This window comes from Anthonomus grandis, chromosome 14 (assembly GCF_022605725.1).
Source record: "Anthonomus grandis grandis chromosome 14, icAntGran1.3, whole genome shotgun sequence".
NCBI lineage: Eukaryota > Metazoa > Arthropoda > Insecta > Coleoptera > Curculionidae > Anthonomus > Anthonomus grandis.
The window spans coordinates 17,584,570-17,609,975 of NC_065559.1; the positions used below are offsets into that span (position 1 = coordinate 17,584,570).

Sequence of the window (25,406 nt, forward strand, 5' to 3'; positions counted from 1 at the left end):
AAAGAAAGCTGTAAGTTCCTTGGTATTACCATTGATGGTCGCCTTCGCTTCGAAGATCATATCCTAAATCTTGCATCAAAATTATCCTCTGGATGCTTTGCAGTAAGAATGGCGGCGCATGAGTTGGCAGGGGTAGTTGCACGTTCAGTGTACTTTTCTCTTATTAAGTCCCATCTTCGTTATGACTTGCCTTTTTGGGGTTTAAGCAACAAGGGATTATTAAACATAATTTTTGTGATTCAAAAAAAGGCAGTTAGATACCTATGTTCCGCTGGGTTAAGAGATTCTTGTAAACCTCTCTTTATATCTCAAAAAATCCTAACTCTTTTTTCTCTTTTTGTCTTAGAAACAGCTACTCTTATTCATAAATGTCCTAAACCTCCCTCTAACGCTGGTCATATGACTCGCCAGGTTAACGATTTTCCTTTACCAATCCCTACATCCTCCCTCACCAAGTACTCACTTATATACCTTAGCAAAAAAATTTACAACCATGTTCCTCTATGTATCAGACAAATTTTAGAAGTTAAGAAATTCAAAAAGAAATTAAAATCACTTTTATTATCCAGGGCATATTATAGCCTTGACGATTTTTTTAATTATACCTTTTGACCTGTGCTCTGACATCATTTTAGTGTTTTAGTTTTGTTTCCTATTAAATATTTTAATTTACTTCCTCTAAATTCTGTTTTATTGACAGCTTCACTTATTTTTTAATCAAATTTATCAAAAAGATGCTTTTTTAAAAAATTTTTCCATCTGTTTTGTTATAATTAATTTTGGTAATGTGTGTAAATTTTATGGTAAAATGTTTTAGATGTTATGTTTGTTTGAAATTTGAAATTTAAAGTGAATTTGGAATTTTTTAGTTTTTAGGATGCTTGTACACAAGATTTTGTTTTGTGTTACGTAATATAGCACATTTTCTTTCTTTCTTTCTTTCTATTGTCGATGTTATTTATATTTCTGAAATTACATTGAATTTTCTTGGGTGCCTCCAATCTAAAAGAGCAATAAACTAAGATATGATCCGATATATTTATATCTCGTATTCTGCTATCATTTATCAATTCATTGTTAGAAAAAATTAAATCAATTAAGGACATTGTATTTGTTGCTCTCGTGGGTTAAATATTAGTTACTGACGACCATACACCTCAGTAATGTCGCATAAGAGCATCTTCATAATAAAATGTAAAAAGTTTATAGAGAAATAATTAGTCAAAACGTTTTTAAGGTTAGAGTAAAATAAGTTTAAGTCCCCCCCTTAGGAGGTCGATATAAACTACTTATTAAAATCCCCTCCCTACTTCAAGTTCATCCCAAATATGTTCTATAAAATCATTTGATTCCCTATATGGCTATGGAAATTCAACTGTTGATCAAACAATCTTTTCTTTCAACAAGTTGATCAAACAATCTTTTCGAGTCTTTTATATCAGATGATCTAGTCAGAATTACATCATTATCAGTAGTTCTAAAGGTCACCAAGAGCCAACAGAATTTTGAATTATTTAACAATAGACCATTTAAATCAGACCATTTTGTATTATTACGTTTAATCCACTTACAAATATATAAATCGCCTTAAAATATCAGATGTTTGGATGATAGGTTTCAACCAACATCATTAGTAAAATGCGTAAAGAGAGCGGGACAGCAATATGAAATCAATCAGACAGACAATCAAGAAACCCTTCACCCCGTCCATCAGTAACATCCTGATTAGTTTTCCCAGAAGCAAGAAATCTAAGTTCACTTTATTGAAAGATTTCGAGTAGTCATTTGTTTTTGCTTTCAGGGCATGTATTACAGGTAATTGATGATGAAATAAGACACTATGGACTTAACTATAATTTATTTTTTTAAACCTACATATATCAAAAAACTCTTTATACTCTAATTCGCTGAAAAAGCCTCTTTATGAATTTCTCTTACTTTTTTAACTAGCAGATGTTTAATTGATTTTTTGGTTAATCTCAGGCTGGCTCTAGGCTCTATTATTTGTACTGGTTTTGTTCCTTTAGAGATAGCAGAATAGTTAAATCTTGTTGATCTTTTTTTAGATTTTTGATGACGAAAGACTGGCTTTTTTTCTGGTTCTGGATTGATCGCGGTATTTCCCAAAGGCATAAAAATAGTGCTCCATGTATGTAGCATGCTAGAACCGGCGAGGCTAGGTCTCTCAATGACCTTTGAAAGCTGCTCATAAGCTGGTTTTTGTATAAAACTGTATAAGCTTAACGGGTTCGAATCATCTCGCGATACCATGTGAGATGCTTTTACTGCTGCGACATGTTTTGAAAGTCTAGAAATTACAAGGTCTTCTACTGATTCGTTGGCCATAAGTCGATTTAGCAGGACAGTATTGGCAAAGCTATCACGCTTGTAACCTACAAATTTTGGAAGTTCAGATGAAAAAAGAGAAAGATAAAAGATAATTCTACAAACCTGCGGTCCACACTTCATAAAAATCTGGTCGATATCCAGTTGGTTCATCCCATCCTTTACGGCATTTGCTAATAATCCAGTCTTCTTTTTCATCGGTGGCCATGGAGCCGATTACATCCTTATTTATTATTCTGTTGGGGGTCTTCAAACTCCTTAACAACTCGTCCTGACTGACTGTTCTTGTCAACAGCTATTATATTTATAATGTGTTATTAATGAATACTTATTAAATTTGGGACCTACACATTGGAATCAAGAGCATTAAAAATTACATTAGACTAGGTGTTTTTTAAACGCGGTATTTGTGTGTCTATTTTAACAAGATGCAAGTTAATAATTGAACTAGTCAGGGTAACAATTTGAAAACTTTCCACCCTTAATATGTTTCTTGTCTTAAAACATTGAAAGGCTAGAATTAGCATTGCCGCGGAACTATGGGCAGTTTGTTTGCTTGCAACATGTTTGATGCAATGATGCCAAATGCTTATGTAGAAATGGCAAAAAAAGACAGCGCTTATTTTGATAGCCAAAATAAATTTTAAATTTAATTAACCCATTAGTGCCCAAAGTTAGTTTTTGTTTTATTTTTAAATTATAATTATAAAAAATACCTTATTATAGGTCTAATAAACATAAAAAAATGTTTTTTAAGTTTTAATTCATTATAAGCCTTTGTTTTAGGGCGTCCCTTTAGAGGGACGCTGGGCAAAAGGAAAAAAAAATTAAAGTAAGATAACATGTTTATTATGTTTTGTATATAATTACATTATATTTTAGTTATCATGGTAAAGTTTGAAACAAATTTTAGGATGCAATGCAATTTTACACTTTTCGCAGATGAATTGACTTTTTTTTCCACATAGGGCACATCGGCGGTTTCATTGTAGACAATCAGATGCCCAATATTATCGAATCGTACGTCATGTAATGGTCGAGGCACTCTGGTTTTTCCTTGCAGGGGTTAAGTACCAACAATTTTCAAAAAACTTAGCGATTTGTATCGTCGAAACGCCAATAAACTAACAGAGTCAGGATGATTTGTTTTCAATTTTCATATAAGTAACCAAGCATTCACAACAGATACATCTAATAAATATAAGACTAGTGGCCAATACCATTTCCTTTGTCAAAATCTTGATCTGTAAGCCGCAACAAGACCATCTAATTTGTCCACACCAACCATATATTTATTATAGTTGGCTACTATTTTCGGCTGAGGAACGGTCTTCTTAGATCGGATGACCCTGTCTCAACGAAGTGCGTTAGTTACTTTAGTGGTTTCAAAATTGGATGCAACAGAAACAACTTTATTATCTTTCCATTGTACGAGCATGCTGGTGTCATTTCGATAATACTTATAGCTTCCCCTTTGCTGATTATTCCATTCCTTCTTAGTTTGTACCGGACATTTCTCTAAACGATTATCTCTTATTGTGCCTGTGGCACAATAATTGTTTTTTGATAACTAGTCAAAGAAAGGAAGGCCTGTAAAGTAATTATCCATACAAATTTTATAACCCTTACCTGAAGGTAATTCGACTTGCTGTAGTAAAGATAGTATTACATCTCCACCCAAACCAAATTTCTTTTCGTTTTTTTTGTTTTGATTTTCTCCAGTATAAATCTCAAAACCATACATGTATCTGCTACTCGAACAAATAGCCCAATTTTTGTAGTCAAATCTTATGGGCTTACCCCGAATGGATTGCTTGGCATAATGTTTTCCATAATATGGCACCATGCTCTCGTCAATGGATAAATGCCCATCAAAGCTATTGTGTGTTCTAAAATTCAGGTTTGGATGATCTATCAAGGGTCTCAATTTATAAAGCCTGTCGTCTTGGGGTAATTTTGAATTGCCATTAAAGTGAATATACTTTAGTAGAATCTCAAACCGATTTCGACGCATGCTGTTTTCTAATATTTTTGGCATATCTTCTTCACTCGACCAATAGAGTCTTCTGTTTGGATATTTTCCATATCCCGATAAAAGAAACGCTCCTAGTACCACATGCAGTTAAATTTAGTTTTACATTTTTCTTCCGTGCATACCTATTACTTTCCGTAATAATCAACGTCAAAAGTTCTTCATTGAAAAACAATTTGAAAAAATTAACCGGGGTAGTTGCATTTTTTGCATCCTGTGAGGGTTTACTAGGGCTACAGACAATCACAAGGTCACTATTATTTACTCGGCCAGTATCAGGATCAGGCTCCCGCCATCTTGATTTTTGGTACGCGTACTCTGTTTGTTGCTTTGTATTCTTATTGCCTTTTAGGTTTTTCTGAAGAACAGATAAGGGCAGTAAATCTTCAGGGTCAGAATCGTCAGAGTCATTTACGTAAGTTATTTCACATTCCTGGGATAGGATTCCGCGAGGTAGGTGATTTATATTCGCTGCATGCTGGTCGTCAGATTCGTCGCTATCAACTTCGGTCTCATTTCCATCATCTGGAGGTAAAATATAGATGCGATTCCGGCAAGTCGTCATCCTCCTCTAAACAGTCCATTAGTTGAGCTAAGGTCAATCTGCAATAAAGGAGACATAGCGCTTAGCATCCCTTATAAGGGACACAACATATGTAGTAACGTATTTTACACGCGGTTACAACATCAGGGGTTCGATGACCTTTACTATTTTCTTTGAACAAAAATCAATGCAGAAAATGTTTATTTATACAAACATAAAATAAAACTTACCCTTGACCCCTAGTAGAGTACATGGAGGGATCATTTTCAATAACACATAAATAATTTCGCGGGAAATAGAAAACAAAAACACCTGACAGGTCGAATCAAGTCTGCTAAATACGCTTTGCAACTCTAAGTGCTTGATGTATCCCCACTTTTTTTATCGCAAGGAATTTGCTGGTCCCTGGACGCTAGGTATTAATGGGTTAGTAATAATAAATTACAATATTTTTTTAAAAATAATTACATCTCAGATGTAAAATAGCCTTTTTTCTTCCAGTGAATTATGAAAGAAGTAGTCTTGCCTCTCTGGGACAGAACAGGTGTGGCAGTAAGTGTAAAAAAATAATTAAACTGGTTTTATAGTGTCTCGATAAGACAAATCATGGACAAATAACTGTAAAAAACAAAATTTTAAACTCGTTTAATTAATAACAACAGGGTTTTCTTACTATATGGAACAATAACTAGTTTAGCCACAGCCTTCCATTTCTGCGTCAGATGCATCATTATCCAAATTTATGATGAATCGGTCCCATTCAAAAGAATCTGATGCAAATTACGTTATTCCTCTTCATATCTTATAATTTTTTTCTCAGACTTTCTCCACTCTTCTTCTCCTAAATTCATAACTTTCTCCTTAATCAAATTTATAACTTTTTTATCAAATTTTGGATACTTATTTTTCCTGCGAATTCTCCTTTTTAGTTATCCCCAAATTAACGCGACAGGATTAAATATACAATAATACGGAGGAATTCTGAGGACAGTATGACCGTACTTTTTAGCTACGTTATCTACTACATACTGCTTTTACCACGATTTGGTATTTACAACTTCCAATAATTGTTTCTTTGTAACATTCGCGAAAATCGAGATCATGTTTTAATACAAATTCCAATCAGTCTCAATTTCCAATTTATGTGAAGATGTGTTTGGGATTTTTTCTGAAAGCCTTGACTGGTGTGATGCATTATGAACATCTTTTAGGACACATTTGTTAGAACTATCAGTCCAACGTGCCGTGTCATGTGTATCATACCATGTTTCGTCTAAATAATATATGGATCTTTCTTCCTCCCGAAATTTTTAAATTTTCTCCAAATATTCTATACGCCACCTGACAATTCGAGTAATTTCCATTCCAGCAGCCCTTTTGTTAACCATCTTAAACTTAAATTCAAGTTTTATCAGGTATCTCCACCATCTCTATGGTCGGAACCTCATTGTTTTTTGTATTTAGAATACACAACTTCTCAACTCTCAAGTTATCCTGCATCTTTCCTTTTTTTCTGTCTTTAATCCCTTTTTTTACAAAATAGCATATTGTACTATAGGGAACTCCTGTTAAAAACGCTGTTTTTTGCAAAGCACCACAATCATTTCTAAGCTGACGATCATTCCTTAGATTGTTATAGACATTTAAACAAATTTGTTTGGCGTCTGTACTTAAACAATTACGTTTTAAACTGCTGATTTTCCCCTGTAGCTTCTACTTTCCTTGTTTTTTCCTCTGCTTCCTCAGCACTAGAAAATGAACTATCAGGACTATCTGAGTCTAAATCACTGTCCAGATTAGTCTTATTGTTTTCATCACAAATGTTGTTGTCTTTCTTGTGCACCCACGGTCTCTATAAGGCCGCACAAACACTCCTCTTCATGTGCCAAATTTTCCTGCCTATTTTCCCAGGGTTGAAACATTTTAAGGTCTTTAGGTATAATACCAAAACAAATCCACAAACACAAATAAAAAAACACACTTCCTCACAGTAAAAACTGCAAATATTTAGACGAATACAAGCCAAATTCGAAATTCTCCACTTTCATAAACGTATAAAAAGCAAAACTGGCAAAACCCATCAAATAATAATAACCTCACACGACTCCTTTCCCAACTATTAAAGGTGATAGACCCATTTTTAAAGATAAACACGACGAAAGTAATACAAAAACTGCCCAAAAATGTATCTGGGTACGGCCCCGCAATCCTCAAAGTCAGTAGGATAGAAAGAGATACACAATCACTTGCACAGCCTAACGTAAGAATCGCCAGAATGCAGGTGTTTATCTTTGTTTAATAGACTGGCTAAAGAGAGGTGAGAAGTCTGTGAATGCTGGGAGTGTTTAAAATGTTTTGTAAAATACTTTTGTAGACTTTAGTCCGCGGTGAATTTTTTGATATTATTTTCTTTTCTAAAGATGGACATTTTCGAAAGAAAAATGAAAAATAGTGTAAAACATGGGGTTTTACGTACATTACCGCTCAAAAGTATTTACCCACCATGTATTCTTTTTAATATTTTAAATTAGATATAAAAATCTTATACCTATATTTAGATTGTATCTCTTTTGTAAATTGCATATATGCTTAAACAGCATACCTATCAACTATGGTTCGTTGAAAAACACTGAATATTTAAAAATAGTCTAACAAACAATGTAGTGAAAATGAAAATATGCACTTCTTCTAAAAAACTAATCTGTTTACAACTCGTTTCCGATGAAATTTGAAACATTTAAAGGTGTTTAGTCTTTAAGAATTGATTTTTTGTAACATTGGTATATAATTTCGCTTGCTTATTGACGATTGTCACCGTTTCTTTGCTGGTTTTTAAACATTCTTTAAAATGGCTAAAACAAAAGAGTTATCGGTAGAAACAAAAGGTATTATCACTGGACTTCATAAGGCTGGAAAGACTAACCGTCAAATTTCGACGGATTTGGGAATTCCAAGGCAGACTGTCGATTATAATGTTAGGAAATTCACCAGAGAAGGGACTATTAGCAACAAACCTCGATCGGAAAGGCCAAAGGCAACAAGTTCAAAGGAGGATTTAAATATTATAATAATTGCAAGCAAACGCAAAAGACGCCTTACCGCCCCTGAAATCACAGCAAAAATCAACAAGAAGTGTAAAAAAGCGGTCAGTGTTTCGACAGTAAAACGGCGACTTTATAATGCTGGTCTTAAAGGACGTTTAGCTGTATCAAAACCGCTACTGAATGATGTTAATAAGGAGAAAAGACTTGAGTGGGCCCAATCACACAAAAAATGGACCATTGATGACTGGAAGAAAGTTCTCTGGAGTGACGAGTAGAAATTCGAGGTTTTTGGAACGAAGAGGCGAGTTTTTGTTCGCCATTATGCCAATGAAAGGGTCGCTGAGAACTGTACGGTGGCCTCAGTTAAACACGGTGGTGGTTCGGTGATGGTGTGGGGTTGTTTCGGAGGATCTGTAATGGGCAATCTAATTAGAATAGAGGGAATTCTTCGAAAAGAGGGTTACAAAACAATTTTTAAGTGACAATGTACTTCCTTCTGGTACTCGAATAATTGGGGAAAACTTCATCTTTCAACATGACAATGACCCCAAGCACACGTCGAAATTGTGCAAGCAATATTTAGGTCAATTACAAAGGCAACATTTTCTGAAAGTTATGGTATGGTCCCCACAATCACCGGACCGCAATTCTATCGAATTACTGTGGGATGAACCGGATAGACAAGTGCGAAAATCATGCCCCACATCAAAAGAAGGCTTGTGGAGGATCATCCAAGAAGAGTGGCACTAGTGGAAGGAAGACTACCGAAACTCTGTGAAGCTGTTATTAAAAATCGAGGCGGACATGTAGATGAATTCAAAATTTGATTTTCTTAAATTTAATTAATTGAAAAATGTATTGTTGATATTCATTTTGTTATATATAAACCGTTTTATAAGAATAACTGATGGGTTTATTATTAATTATGGTTATTAAGGTTTATAATATGTGGGCAAATACTTTTGAGCGGTAGTGTATATTAAAATGATTTTATAGATATATTATATAAAATTTTGCCATTTAAACATGTATATCATACGACAATAAATACGACATAGGCGCACGGACTATTGAGTGCTAAAGATTCTAATAGATCTCCGAACTGGACTTTAACAGTAACATTTCGCCGTTTAAAGAATTGTCAACTAGCCCTCAGGGTATTGCCAATGCGTTTGCCGATTTCTTTCGCCGAAAGTTTTCTGTTTGCCTTAAAAAGCATCAAGCCAAAATCGATAGTTCACCCTGACAAAATACTAGCTTTTCTCTTATCTGGGGCCCAATTTTTGATGGCGATAGAATAGAACAATTAATAAAGCATCCCTGGGGATCGATCCCTAACTCATCTCTATTCCCTCGCGTCACATCGTAAAGTTTGTATTCTCGACAGAAAAGGAGAGAGCAAATTTCAAGGGAAAGCGTAGCCGTGTTGCCAAATATTCCAACCAATTATAGAGGAGAGTATTTTTGACATTTCAGGTTGTGGGGGAGATTGTTTTTAGTAGTGGGGATAATTTTATGGGCTGCCGGTTTTTTTGCTCTTTAGTGTTTTCGTTTATTAAGGCTGTTTATTTAGTTTGCTGTTTTTTCTTGTTTTTATTCAACTTAAATATGGATAAAAGTGGGCAAAAAAGCGACCCAATTACGAATAAACAAACAAAATTATGGTGGACTTAATATTTAAACGCAAGGAAATGTTTACTGGGAAGTTTACTCAAACCTGACAAATCTAACAATCCCTTTACAAATCAACAATCTACAAATCAAACCTATACTAAACAAAAGATGCAGCAGTATTGGATGGAATAAACCAATATTTTTAATGCGATTCCAGATGGTCCATGTTAGGAATGGAAACAATGGAGAAAGGTAATAAATTAACACAAAAATGTTATCAAATAATCAACAATGCTAGGTACTATAGTTAATACAGGGTGATTCAAAAGTAAGCGGCATCCTTTCAGGGGCGTAATTCTTGTATGAAAATAAGGCAAAAAGTTCATATTAATATGGGTACGAAATTGCTTCCTAAGGGAGCTACGCCCCTTTGAATATAGGACCCCTTGAAGACAATTTTTTCTCTAGAACTTTAAAATCCTTTAGAATTAAATTTTGAAAATTGGGGTACTGCATAAACATTTCGTTGTGAATAAGATTCTAAATTCAAATTTTTTAAATTTTATTCAGGTGCGTCACATGCGGGGGTTGGTAAGGGTAAAAACGTCAATTTTTCTTTTACTCTTTAGGTTATGGTGATTTTGTTTGAAAATTATAAAATTTTAGAGTCTTATACGTAAAAAAGGTACTCTTAGTTCAATTCGATAGAGCGTACCATTTACGAGAAAAGCGACTTTGAAAATGTTCTGATTGCGTATGCTTATTGTTGAAAATTAATTCGCATTACGATCGACAAAAAAGACACTTTTTACTCACATTTTATTTAACAATTTATAGAAAGTGTTCAAAATTATTACCATTCGCGTCACGGCAAGCTCTTAATCTTTTTATTAGATTATGGTGCACACGTGGTAGAATTCTTGGATTGTTTTTAATTGTCTGAAATCCTTCCTCTATTCTTTGCCTGAGAACATCAATATTGGGTATAGGGCGGGAATAAACTAGTTGTTTTAGGTGTCCCCATAAATAAAAATCAAGGGGGTTTAGGTCAGGAGACCGTGGTGGCCATGGCACTGGACCCCCACGACCTATCCAGCGGTTTTGATAGGCATTATTTAAATGTTCTCTAGCGAGAATGCTAAAATGTGGGGAAGCACCATCGTGCATAAACCACATTTGTGCTCGTAATTGAAGTGGTAGATTTTCTAGTATTTGTGGTAATTCATTCTGTAAAAAAATTGTGTAAATTTGTCCATTAAGTCGTTGCGGCATAAATACAGGTCCTTTTAAATGCCCATCGATTATTCCCGCCCACACATTTAAACTAAACTGCTGCTGATGTGCCTTCTGTATCGTAGCATGGGGATTCTCATCCGTCCATAGGTGGTTGTTGTGGAAATTGAAAATTCCGTTTCTTGTGAAGCCGGTCTCGTCAGTAAATAAAATTTTCTTCTGAAAATTTTCAAATGCAACGCGGTTTTCTTCTAGCCAATTACAGAAGTGTACACGAGGAAGGAAATCTCGCTCTTCCAAAGCCTGAACCCGTTGAATATGATAAGGGTAGAGTAACATATCGTGCAAAATTCTCCATAGGGTTGACTGAGAGGACCCTTCTTGATTTGCGATGATGCGAGTGCTCAAAGATGGATCTTCTTTAATACGATCTAGCACGCGTTCTTCTAATGCTAGGGTTCTGGCATTTCTTGGTCGCCCAACAACTTCCTGTCTTTGAAATGTTCCTTAAGCAAAATTTAAGTAGATATTATGCGATATTACTCACATTTTTGAATTTACCTGTTTCCGTTAAATTACTATCTACTCTTGCGAAAACCGTACGGTGTGGCACTCGTCGATTAGGAAATGCCTCATGATACAATCGTCTTGCTTCAACACAATTACCAAATGCTCTTCCAAACATAATGTGAATATCAGCTTGTTCTTGATACGTAAAATCCATGTTTGCTTTTTAAACTTAGAAACACAAAGTACCAAACTCAACAAAGGCAATGCCCTTCTTATTAATAATAAATAGTAATTTGTAAAACACTCTATGAAACTAATTTTACTTTGACAAAGTAAATTGTATTTTACAATGACATTTATCAGTCATTTAAATGCCAAAAAACAATCACCAACTTCGTTTTAAATGCGTATCCAGTAATTTTATTATGTATTAAACATACGCAATTAGAAAATTTTGAAAGTCGATTTTCTCGTAAATGGCACGCTCTATCGAATTGAACTAACAGTACCTTTTTTGCGTATAAGACTCTAAAATTTTATAATTTTCAAACAAAATCACAATAACCTAAAGAGTAAAAGAAAAAGGGATGTTTTACCCTTACCAACCCCCGCATGTGACGCACCTGTGTTTATGCAGTACACCAATTTTCAAAATTTAATTCTAAAGGGTTTTAAAGTTATAGAGAAAAAATTGTCTTCAAGGGGTCCTATTCAAAGGGGCGTAGCTCCCTTAGGAAGCAACTTCGAACCCATATTAATATGAACTTTTTGCCTTATTTTCATACAAGGATTACGCCCCTGAAAGGATGCCGCTTACTTGGTTGGATGGGTTGGATGTAATGTAGACTCAATTTTAGATAATAAAGGCATAATATAGTTAGATTTTACATTACCTAAACAAAACACATTTATCAGTTGTTAAAAAATAGGTATTATTTATTTAAATTATTTGATATTTTATGTAATTTAAAATATTATAAGTATAAATTTTGAAAAAAAAACATAGTTTAAGATATTTAGTTATTAATAGGGAAATAATAATGATGAGGTAGCGTGTGCATATATTATGATTATATAAATAAATAAATACTTACCTATAATGAGACACGACAGAAAACTGCGATAATCGCACTAGTACAGCAGCCACTCCCAATAAATAATAAAATAATATTTGTTGATGTAAGTGACATTCGACAGTCTTTTTTATTTGTGAATTAATCCTTATTTACATGTTTGATATTCCTGATTTGCGTGTGGAAATTTGTGTTTATGGCCTAAAGAAGTGATTTAAATTATTCTGTACAGACTTACAGTTACAGAATTTGGTTACTTAAGGCTTTAAATTTAAATTAATAGCATATATAATAATCAATGTGATGGCTAGTCGCAAATAGAGTGTAGTTATGCCGGGTGTAATTGTGAATTATACTAAGTAGAAAATCCTTTATAATTTTTAAAATTTTGCATTTTTTACTTCATCCTCACTTTTTTATCAATAAAATGTTTAAACTCAACATTCTATGTAAAATTTAAAAAAAAAAAACGGTTTTTATACGTCCCTTTAACTTTACCGGACCCTTGATTTGGTTTTAGTAGGTTGAGCCCAGTGCATCCATGTGTAGATAATAATGTAGAACTATAAGGTTTAACTATTTTAAGACTTAACTGTAATGTTGGGTTTATACAACTTTTGTTTAGTTGTTATAATCATAAGCTCACAACCATAAAAATGAAACATGCAGTGTGCCATATATGCTCATTTATCCAACAAATCAGTCATAAGCATAATAATATACATATATACATATATATACATAAGTTGGTAGTTTTCATCTTTTAAGACTGCGATTGTCTGATTGATAATAAAAAGAGGTCACTTTGTGGAAGATTATTTCTCGGAATTTTCCAATATCTATTAGCATGGTTTTGCTCAAGAATATCCCACACCAAGAGTGCATTTAAGTTAATCTTAGTAGAAAATTAGAAAAGCAGAAATACGATAAAAAAGAACTACGTTAAATAACTACAATCAAAGACAAAAAAAACAATATACATTTATAAACATCACCACCCCATAAAATAATAAAAACAAAACAAAATTTACCAAAATGACATGTGATACCTGAATCATTCCCCGCAAAAAAAAACAGTAGAAGAAATTTTGCAAGCAACCTTTCTATCGATTTTCAGTAGAGCGAAGTCCAAGAATACGAATTTTGTTTTTAATAGAGCCACGCCCCCTTTCTATGAGCCTTAGTTCAACTCCCCGGTTTTTAAGAATTGGGGCCCTGATTGTCCTTGTGTCTTTGTCAGACCGCTAACAATTCTCTTTAATCTGGCAATAAAACAAGAATATTTTCCGAAGTCATCAAAGATAATTACAGTACATAAAAAGAAAAAGATAAACACCCTGTCGGCCTATTACAATACTCAACAACTTTTCTAAATGTTTTAAACGGGTTCTTCATTTAGCTTTATATCCTTCAATGACAAGTTTTGACTCTAAATCAACATGGACTTATAAGAGGCAGATCTCCCACTACAAACTTAATTTCTCTTACAAGAACATATATCGGAGTCAATAAATGCCAATTCACAAATTGGCGTTGTATATGCGGATTTCTGATAGATTAGTTTTCAGCAATTTTTTTTTGATTCCTCATATAAAGCCAATGTAGGTTTTCAAATTGTCGCCCTCTATATGTACAAAATAATTTAAAGCAAATTTATAAAACAGCTACAGCATAATTTAAGCAAGTTAAATCATAATTAAATAATTTCTATTTTTTATTTAAACAAATATTTAAAAGGTTTCCTTCGATTAATTGCCAATAATTAAAGAGAAATAAGGCAGAAAAGCATAATATAGGAAAAACTTACCACATTATATAGAGTATCGTTATCATGAGGCTTAGTAATTTCGGAAAGGGATTCCTGCATCTCGACATCGCCATAACTAGTTATAAGCTTAGTTGTAGGATCATAAAAACCATTTCCTGTATCGTACATATTTGGTGGAATCTTTCTTGGAACTAAGTCATTGGTTAGGTATTCTTGTCCAGCTGGCTGGATGTCAGTTTTAAGTTCAATTTGGAATCTGCGGTCAGGCATCTTACAGTATTGGTTGTCCAGAGTGCCTTCATCTAGTGGAAAAAAAAGATTTTTGATTTATTGTAAAGATTTGCAATCTTAGTCAAACCTTTTGACACAAAATAGGTTCCTCCTTTGACCATTTTACCGTGTCTCCAAATTCCTTCTATTCTTTGCCCATTTGGATAAATAAGAATGCCGGTGCCGTGAAAATCTCCCCTGCGGTTAAAGTGTCCATCGTAGATAACTCCATGTGGAAACCGATATATTCCTAATAATAAAGTAAGTAGTATATCCGATTAAATAAAATTGTGACATATTTGTAAGTTTAGTAATGAACGGTTTCACCATCATGTTTACCCAATAGAACTACTAAAATACTTTTAGATCGGATGTTAGATTTAACGCAATCACCGTTTAGCATTAGGCTATCTTAAAAGTAAAAGTAATTTTGCTTGCAGACATAATTTATTATATATGATTTAGGTTAGAATTGAATAATAGCCAACGAGTAGATTACTAACTTAATAGTACGAGAATTTTAATGCCATATTTCTATTTTATTCACACTTAATGTTCCTGGCTATATAGTCTGTCCCAAAAGTTATTGTCTGTCTAAATTCACTTAAAATTAAGCGATGGTCTTTTTTTTACAAAAACGCTTGGACCCGCCGATTTTTAGTCTATGTTGCGCTTTTTTTTACGTCAAATTTTTAAATACAGGGTTGCTCAAAAATTTATTTCGACCATCAACTTTATTTTTTTGAATGAAAACACCTTTTTTTAAATCTAATTTCTGCATTTCACGCGGAATTCTATGTATGTTTCATGCATCATGTCCTATACCTAAAGCCGGGTAAAGTAAATTCTCTGGTATTTACGCGCTGCGAACCAAGTTCGTGAGCCTACTTTGAGCCGCTCGCAACGAATCAGGGGTTGTCGGTTTTTAGAAGTTTGTTCTCACAGCAAGTAAGAAACAAGTTTTCGACAAATAAACGTGCGCAAGAGAGTAAAATGCGTTCGCACAGAAAATTCTGATCGGTTTCATATCAAAAGTTTGATGTTCTTACACAAATTTCTGATTGTCATCTAATAGTCAGACCTGTTTTCGGATTTATTTCAAGCAAAGTGTCAGAGAATGCCTATAGCCAGTCAACGCTGATCTTCGGAATATGAACATAACCTCTAAATTGTTTGTATTTTGTCGTTTTGTATTGTCCCTGATATTCGTTTAGAAAAATTGTATTTTAAATTTTTGGATTAGTCTAAAAATATACACACATTAAGGAAATAAGTGATTTTGAATCGTCGGAAGAATCTGATCAGAATTTTGTTGATTCCGACACAGACTTTTAAAGAAATTTACTTGAAGAACGGATAAAGTCCAAAAAATCAAAACCATTTTGATGAAACTGTGTCCCAATTTAATAAAATAGAATTTCTCGACCATTTTAGAGCAATCCCTGAAGTAGCAAATAATCACACAATCTTAAACTCTATTAATAATATACAGCTATTTTAAGGTTATAGTGTAATTTTTGTTTTGTTTTGTTTTTTGTTTATGTTTTATTTATTTTCCCATTTCCCACTGGCATTAAAAAGTGAGGTTATTTTTCTTCTCCACTCAATCATTATTTGATGTTCGTACAGATGGTTTGAAATCGATCAGAAGTTGTAATATTTTACGTATGCGCATCAAGAATGGTGTGGAAACAGAAACTTGTAAGAAATTTGCAGTGAGAACAAACCTTAGAACGATCACAAAGGTATGAAAAGTTGGTTTGTGTACATCGATGTGGGAAGTTCGGTAGTGTATACGTTCACCTTGCAACAGCAAGAAGACCAGAAACATGAACTCAAATTTTAAAACTGCAAGTAACGAAAATCTACTTCTATTTTTGGAAATTCAATGACGCCACAGTTGCCGAGGACGTTTATCTTCCATCAATCTATCCATATACAGGGTGATTGATGGTTGATGTTACCTACCTGGAAATTTTTTTGAAACTTTGGCATCATAGATTTTAGCTGGTAATCTAACGATTAAAAATATTTTTAGCGATACAGCGTTGCCGCTTATACCAAAAAATAGTAGCAACTTTGTTACTTTAAATGGAAATCCTTGTAAATTGTTTTATTTTCCGATCCGCTATCACTTTATGATTGTTTTTGTCAAGTTGTTCCTATACCTATCTTTAGTGATTTTTTGAGAAATTAATTATTGTCTTTATTTTTTGACCAAAACAAAGCTCCAAATAAATTTTTCTTACTACAGCAATGGAATGCGCAGAAAATTGAAATTATAAACCTAATTTACGCAAAGTATTGTAGATTCGTCTTCATTATAAAAATTTGTTCTACATAATACAGGGTTAGTCAAAATTAGTGATTTTTACCGCTAGAGACAAAAATTGTGAAAAATGCATTTTTTTGAACAAAACACCCTGTATATTATGACATATTCTAAAAGGACATGGAAATCCCTTTCTAACAAGGTATCATGTTCCTATATCTAAGTAGCAATTTTTTGTCAAAAATCGGAATACTTTGACATATTTGCCTTACATGGCCATGAAAGGTCATGACCAAACAATGCTATGCTATTGACGTTTGACAGTTACATTTAGTTAATCAATAATAGTATTACACGTGGGTTTTTCTTTAAAATAGTCATATTATCTATTTGTGGAACAAATAATTGCCTAATTCTTTCAATCTGATATTTAGCATTAAAAAATTGCGTACAGGATTTAGAGGAGTTTAGTTTTAAATTATGATCATCCGAGAATTTTTTAAAATTATTCAAGTCTGTTAAATTTGTCAATATTTTCATTTATATAATCTAAAGAAAATGAAGTGTATATTTGAGAATCATCAGCATATTGTTGAATTTTCGAGTTCTCAATAGAGTTGCTCATATCTGCAACATACAGGATGTTTCAGAATTATGGGATCAAACTTCTGGGGGTTGTTCAGTGCAACAGAAGAATCCATTTGAGTATAGGAACCCATGTCCGGAAATACGTCACTACGGCCCTAAGACGCGTTAAAATTTATAAAAAACATTTATTTTTACCTTTTGTACATGATACCATAACAATTGTTTAAAATCAACGCTTATCAATGTCAGTTCTCAATGTCATGTTTAAAAATTTTATACCTTACAATTTTTAAACATTTATTGCTAATGGAAAACTTTACCAATCAAGAATTGGCGGATATGCATTTGGCATACGGAGCAACAAACTGCAATGCACGAGCAGCATCGCGGTTGTATCATGAACGTTATCCCGAACGACAGCATCCTGGATACAAAAAGTTTATTGCGGTTCATCGGCGGCTTGCTGAGACAGGCATGTTTAAGACCAAGATGCATGATACTGGTATTGCTCGAACCGTAAGAACGGTCGAATTGTAGAAGAAGAGGTGCTTCAGCGAGTTGCCTATGAACCATCAAATAGCACACGTGACGTCGCTAAGAATATGAATACGAGTAACGCTTCTGTCTGGCGGGTACTACACCAGCAACAACTCCATCCTTACCACTTCCAGAAAGTTCAAGCTATGACTGCCGCCGATTATCATCCTAGAATTCAATTTTGTCGATGGCTTCTGGATCACATCATTGCACAACCAAATTTTTTACTATATGTTTTGTGGACCGATGCAGCCACTTTCACAAGAGACGGTATTTTTAATAGTAGGAATAGCCATGTTTGGGACGAAGAAAATCCTTATGCAATTTTTCCAAGAAAACATCAGAATCGTTGGTCTGTCAACGTATGGGCAGGCATTGTTGATGATTATTTAATTGGGCCATACCTTCTACCGGAACGCTTAACAGGACCTATTTATCTGCGTTTCTTGGAGGAAGTTCTCCCAGAACTCCTTAAAAATGTTCCATTAAACGTTAGACAGCAAATGTGGTTTCAGCATGATGGAGCGCCGGCTCACTTTGCTGTACAAGTAAGCGAGTATTTGGCTCAGTGGTTTGGGCACCGTTGGATTGCCAGAGGTGGAGCAGTTTCTTGGCCTCCTAGGTCACCTGATTTAACGTCGCTCGATTTTTTCTTGTGGGGACATGTAAAGTCTTTAGTCTACGAAACTTCAGTAGAATCAGAGCTAGACTTAATTGGACGAATAACAGCAGCATTTGAAATCATTCAAAACGAGGATCAAATTTTTAGTGTAGTCCACCGAAATCATGTGCGGTGTTTAAATCGGTGTATTGAGGTTGGAGGAAGACATTTTGAACAATTGTTGTGATGGTATCATATACAAAAGGTAAAAATAAATGCATCATATCCTATATTTAGGTAATTAATATTTTTCCTAAATTTAAACGCGTCTTAAGGCCGTAGTGGCGTAGTGACACATTTCCGGACATGGGTTCCTATACTCGTTCCTATACTATATAAATGGATTCTACTGTTGCACTGAACAACCCCTAGAAGTTTGATCCCATAGTTCTGAAACACCCTGTATATGGAAAACAACAGAGGGCCCAAAATTGAGCCTTGAGGCACACTTGTGGCGATTGGTACAAATTCAGATCGAACGCTTTGAAAATCTCTCACAATTTCCACACAAAAGGCTCTATCTATTAAATATTATTAGAAAAATTTTACAAAATATCAGAAAGTCCATAGTAATGAAGCTTAGCTAATAGCATATTGTGGCTAATCGTATCGAATGCTTTGCTTAAATCGAGAAATGCCAGGCAAGTTATTAGTTTCTTATCTTCACTATTACGAACATCATTTAAAATATTAACTAAACAAGTAGAGGTGTTGTAACCAGAGCGGAATCCTGATTGACATGATGGGATAAAATTTGACGTGTTTAGGAAGTCTTACAATTGTTTATTAATATGTTTTTCAAGCAATTTAGAAAGTACCGAAAGAATACTGATCGGTCTTAGATCCTTTAGTTTTTTAGGATTCGTATTTTTAGCTAGCGGTTTTACGATTGCTTTTTTCCATGAAAATGGAAAATAATTTTCTAAAATACAGGAATTTATTATATTCAATAAGGGTGGAATGCAGAATGGCAAGCAAAGTTTAATATCCCTTACTGATATACCATCATCGCCAATTGCCTCAGCGGATATACTATTCAGAATCTTTAACAGGGAATTCTCGTCTATAAGCGTGAAATTTTGTTTGATATTGATTGATTGGGATGGACATTTGAGGGATAGAACAAGATTTTGTCATCTGACGCAGAGTTAGGAGCTTGAAAAGTAGATGAAAAAAAGTTGCAAATCTCACATAATTCATTGGGAATTTCAACTGTCTTATTGGATATATTTAATTTTTTAGTATTGTCCCATAAATCTTTTCCTTTTTTTAAAGAAAATTGGTTAAAATAAGTAGTTTTCTCCTGTGCAATAGCATATTTTGTAAAATTTCTTAATTGTCTATAATATTTTAAGTTACCCAAGGTTTTGTTTTTTAAATATTTCTTGTGTGCCTTATCCCTTAAGCGCATTAAAAGTTTTATGTTATCAGTTATCCAATGCATAACATTTTTCTCTTTAACTAATTTTTGTTGAAGTGGAGCATGTTTATTTATTAAATTTAATATATTTTTATTGAAAATATCTAATTCTGTATTAATATTGTTTGTGAAATAAATTCCGTTCCACTCTATTTGTTCAGCATCTCTGCGAAAATCCTCATTACGGTATTTTAAATGTTTTACTTTGTTTTGTATTTTGGAAAATTTAATATGGCGTATACTAAATTATGGTCGGTTAGGCTTCTTGACACAGGTGTAGAAACGGCTTTTATCACATCAAGTTCTTGACTTGAAATAATCACATCAATAAGACTTGACCTGTTTGTCAATAAATTATGGTGTGTAGGTTCCGTTATTAACTGTTTTAAGTTAGGGGAGACTGGAGTCAATTGAACCATTTTGTACAAATATTTTTTTTCTGGCTAGATAAATACTATAATATGATCAAAAAATAGGTAACATATAGCTGGAAACTTGACCTAGTAGTTAAATTTGACTATAGATAAGCGAAAAAAAATAAGCAAATAAAAATAAGTGGTGGAGCATAATGTTTCAAACGACCCCGATCAAGGGTCAATTGAAACACATTATGGGGATAGTTGTAATAAAAGCAATATAGATTAAATAAAAAACACATTTCTTTTTATTTTCTTTTATTATTCAAAAGAGACTCAAAATCATATAGAAACTGTAAAAAATGCCTCATAACAACAACAAAAAAATTACAGAAGTTAATATTCTGCTTATGAGGAGGAACATTAAACAGAAACGTAGGAACATAAAATAAAACTTAGAAAAAAGTTTAAAAACAGAAAACAACAACTGGTGGTTCTTATAATATAGATGTGTAACACTTAACTTTTCATTTTTGGTCAGTCACTTTGGCAATTATTGCAAACTTAATATGTGAGCTCTTGTGGTGTGCATGCTTCTGCGACCACATTTTGCAGTTAGTACATCGGATACACTGGCTTACTTTTAATAAATGGTTCAACACACACGAAACAAAAACATTCACTTTTGTCGTCGGTAGAATTTTCAGATGACTTCTTTCTTGTTCTCACGGGTGCTTTTTTTGGGATTTTCTTTGGACCCTTCTTTTTGGTTTCCAGATTCCGTTTGACCTTTTGTGTTTTCTTATTAGCTTCTCTCTCTATTTCCTCCTTTTCCGGTGTATTGGTGTACACGGTTGACTTCCTCTTTTTCTTTCCTCTTGCGTTAATTTTCTTGGTGAAGCTTTTCCGAAAGGCCTAACAACTTCTGGTGAAAACGTGTTATTTTGGGTGTTTTCGGAAATTTCACAATTTTTTAGGCCCCGAGCAGTTGATGGCGTTGGGTTTTGAAACTCATATTCTAAGGTTGGTACAGTCAGATTGTTTCCTGGATTTGAACTAGGATGATCATTTGGAGGTTCGGTTGAAGGCAACCTATTGGTAACAGACGTAGATGAGGTAGGATTATCAAATGTATCTTGCAAAGTAGGATCTGTCAGATTCAGATTGTTGCCTGGATCTAAAGCAGGTGAAACTGTAGGTTCGATTGGAGGCAACCTATCTATCTATATGACAAAAGATGGCGAGAAATCACGAATCCCACCATCACAAGCAGAGTTGATTGCTTTCTTAAGAGGACCGAAAACTGTTCTATTGAGGGGCTGACATTTATGCGAGCAGTGGGGTGGGAAAGAAAGCATTACTATTCCATGAGTTTTACAATAGTCTAGAGCTTCTATACTAATATGGAATGAGTGGTTATCCAGTGTGAGTAGAACCTTATGAGCTTGTGAAGAATTTGTGTGCTTTTGAAAATGTTTTAAGAACAAGACGAACTCTTTTTCTTGCATCCATCCTGACCCGTTTCCAGCCCCAATATACCCTGGTGGATCATCACGAATAAAATGATCCTGAAACCGCAGTCGAGGAAAAATAAACATGGGCGGAATCGAATTGCCTAGTGCGTTTATTGCCGTAACTGTTACGAGTGTACCACGTTCTTGTGAGGTAATTGCACCCACTTGTTTTATGCCTTTTTTTGCTACAATTCGATTTAGTTTCTGGACTGTTGTCACACCAGTTTCGTCTACGTTGTAAATATCCCTTGCTTTAAATTTGTTCCGATCCAAAACTTTGGCAAGATTATTAAAAAATACAGAAACATTTGCACAATTGAAGCTGGTTGCTCTGGCTAAGCTGGTTGCTTGTGGTGCTCTTATTGATAAGTCAGGGTGTCTTGACATAAAACTGGAAAACCAGTCTTCTCCTGCCATGCCGTTTTTAATCCAATTGTCCGGTTTATCTATATCATATTTAATGGTTAATTCTAACGCAAGTCTCCGAATATCTTTGGTTGACAGACCTTGATAAATGTCTGCAGCTTTGTTTTATGTACTTTACCATTTCGGTTTCTTGAAGTTCATTAAAAACTTTATTTGTAGGTTTATAGCCCATTGTATAACAGGTGGTTGACCTTTAGTATTCCCCGCAGCTTCTTTCTTTCGCTTGTATCTCAACAAAGACACACACACAAATTGGTCGGCAGCTAAGCGTAGAGAACTTCCATTTTTGAGCTCTGCATATGCAAATTCATATAAAGATATATCTCGACTTTAACGATCAGTTTTCGGGCCTCTTACGCGGCATCTGAAATGAAATAAACTATCTAATTTACTAGATTAATGTCCTAACTAATGAAAGCTGACAAACAAACTAAACACACTACAGACTCAATTACAATTTATTTCATTTTAGAAATGAATGGCGGGGTCAGTTGAAACGTTACAAACGTTACAACTGACCCCACACGACTTTTTTAAATAAATTACACCATATTTACTACAAACAAAATGAATGTCAAATTTAAACCAAAGTAAAATAAAGCTAAGTCAATGGCTTAACTAATGAAAACCGACAAACTAACCAAATACACATACAGACTCATTTACACATGCATAAGAAATATAGCAAATACTTACTTTGGATATGTGAAAACACAAAATCTCGCATTAGGTACGTATACTTTGTTTAATGGCCCGCGGCGTACTGCCAGAAAGTGGTTGTCTATATTACGCGCGCAATTGGTTTCTATCTTGTAGCGGAAGAAAGTTTTGATTACTGTTTCAATTGACCCGTATTACAATTGACCCCAGTCTCCTCTAAAGATATTTAAAGCATTTTTAAGGTTTCTTGTATTCGCATTTTCATTTAGTAAATTAATATTCATATCACCAAGTAACGAAATATAATCGCAAAGCGTCATTGCTTCCGCCAGTACATTTTCTAACGTATCAACAAAAATTTACGGCCTTTCCGGAAGGTGGTCTATATATAGTAAGGGCCAAAACCCACTTACCACTCGCTTCAAACCCAACCAAAATCTGGAGAATTGACATTGTCGAATATTATTCGGGAAAATATTAGTAATTTTATATTAAAAATTATTAGTAAGTATATCATACTGAGATAATATTTTAAATAAAGGACCCTATTTTGTAATATTTGGACATTGTCAAATTTAGTCTTAGAACAGGTTCCCCATATAGGCAAAAAATATCTGAGGTGGGACAAGAAAAAGGCCTTACAGATATTCATTTTTGTATCATCTGTTAGGTTGTTTCGGCTTCTATATATACAGGGTATCATTGCATTTATTTTGGATGCTATTTTGTGAGTTTGCCAATTCAATGACTGATCAATATTCAGACCGAGATATTTCATAAAAGTATAGTACAGAGCCTTAAGGCACTCCAGACCTGTTTGAAGACAATTTACTAGCCACACCCTCCCAGGAAAAATATTGACTTCTGTCATATAAGTAGTTCTGAAATAGATTTAAAAGGAGGTTTCCAAATCCCATGAGCCTTAACTTTTTTAACAAAATATCGAAACTTACTACGTCAAAGGCCTTTTGGAAGTCAATGAATACCACAACAAACAAACGTTTTAGTAAACATTAGCTGAAACTTATGAATTATTATTGCTTAATAATTTTCTGTATTTGAGTATATCACTTAAATTATTTATTAATGGTGTGAATAAAAAACTTTTAACACAAATGTAATTGGACTTTGTCCGTTTATAAAAAAAAGACTCTTTGACCTGAAACCTTCGTACTTATTTAATATAGGAATAAAGTAAAAATATTTATTTTAGATATAAAAATGATTAGCTCGTGATAATACCAAACATACCAAAAAAAAATTGTAAATTGGCGAATCACTGTACTTACCTTTACCACAAAAACCGAGTTGATTATACTCTCCAATATACTTGCTGCCGGTACAATATGTTTTTACGGTGGGTTCGCTTTTTATATTTTGGACAGTTGCTCCCCCATATGTGAAAATCTTCTTTCTTGACATTCTTGTATCCGCGATTGATTCCTCGAAACTCACTGGTATAAAACTACTTCTTTTAGGGGCATTTTTTATTGAAGATAAGTCAACTTTAATGCTTTCCGTGGTAATTTCAGGATTCGGAAAACTTTTCTGCACATTGGTCATATCAATTTGTTTGGACTGAAATCGTTGGACGGATGATTCTCCTTGTTCGTATAGGGATCCAAAAAGTTGCCCCATGCTTGAATAGGATTCTGGCACTAATATTTTGCTAGATCCCTTTAAAGAACTTGATGTGGCATGATGTGGAGTTGGATATGGCATATCCGAGATACCCAAAAACGTACTGAACCGATTCATTGCTGCTGTTGATTTGGTCAACCCCTATTAGAAATACGTGTTAATCCCCAAAGTTAAACTAAGACGATTAATTTGTGTCATCCCCTATGATTCCCCACTTTAAACGCAGGATTTAAATACTCATCTATAATTTGTTGCCCCTTTTTCCCAGTAAAAATTAGAAGCAAGTTGTGACAGGATGTTAACGTTTTGCACAATTTTGGCGTTTTTATATTGGCATTTTAAGCGTCATGTCACCTTTTTCCGCAGGTGTATACCTCATTTGTGGTTCACGTTAATAAAATGTCGATTTTCCACTATATAGAAACACAAAAACACAATTAAAACATATGTTCTTATCAAAAAAGTACCAGCTCACTGGTTATTTGCTATCATTGCTGTGTTGTTTTTTACTTTACATAGACGTTACATGTGTGTATTAATAAATACAAATCAATTATTGAATCAATAAAGGAATTTGCAAAATACCACTGATTATGTCGTTTAATTTTAAAATAAAGTTATAAAAAGTATTATTACTAATATGCCTAGACATACCTCTTTCTATAAAAATGAACAAATCACTTGTTAAAATTCTATATATCACATAGATCAAATTGGTCAAGGGTACAAGGAAAAAAAACGTTTTATTTTTAGACGAAAAAATTAGTTTCCCAGATAAATTGTGTTTATTATTTGTTGGACATTTCATTGAACATACCTAATGACATTCATCATATTAAGTTATCCTTGTTGATATTAAATAAATAGTTTCAAAATTTCAAGGCGTATTTGGTAAAC

General features: G+C 33.8%; 2 protein-coding genes across 4 annotated transcripts in view; one reads left to right on the plus strand and one right to left on the minus strand.

Annotated features, from left to right (window-relative positions):
* The window catches only part of LOC126744568 (ATP-binding cassette sub-family G member 4), a 217,662-nt gene that overhangs the window by 90,728 nt on the left and 101,528 nt on the right, over positions 1-25,406 (plus strand). The window lies entirely within an intron of this gene.
* Positions 1,844-24,845, minus strand: LOC126744569 (uncharacterized). Its single transcript, XM_050452031.1, has 5 exons — positions 24,158-24,845; positions 14,523-14,684; positions 14,204-14,466; positions 2,452-2,641; positions 1,844-2,393 (listed from the first exon to the last, which is right to left on the minus strand). The coding sequence occupies exons 1-5, from the start codon at positions 24,624-24,626 to the stop codon at positions 1,900-1,902; spliced, it is 1,578 nt and encodes a 525-aa protein (XP_050307988.1). The 5' UTR covers positions 24,627-24,845; the 3' UTR covers positions 1,844-1,899.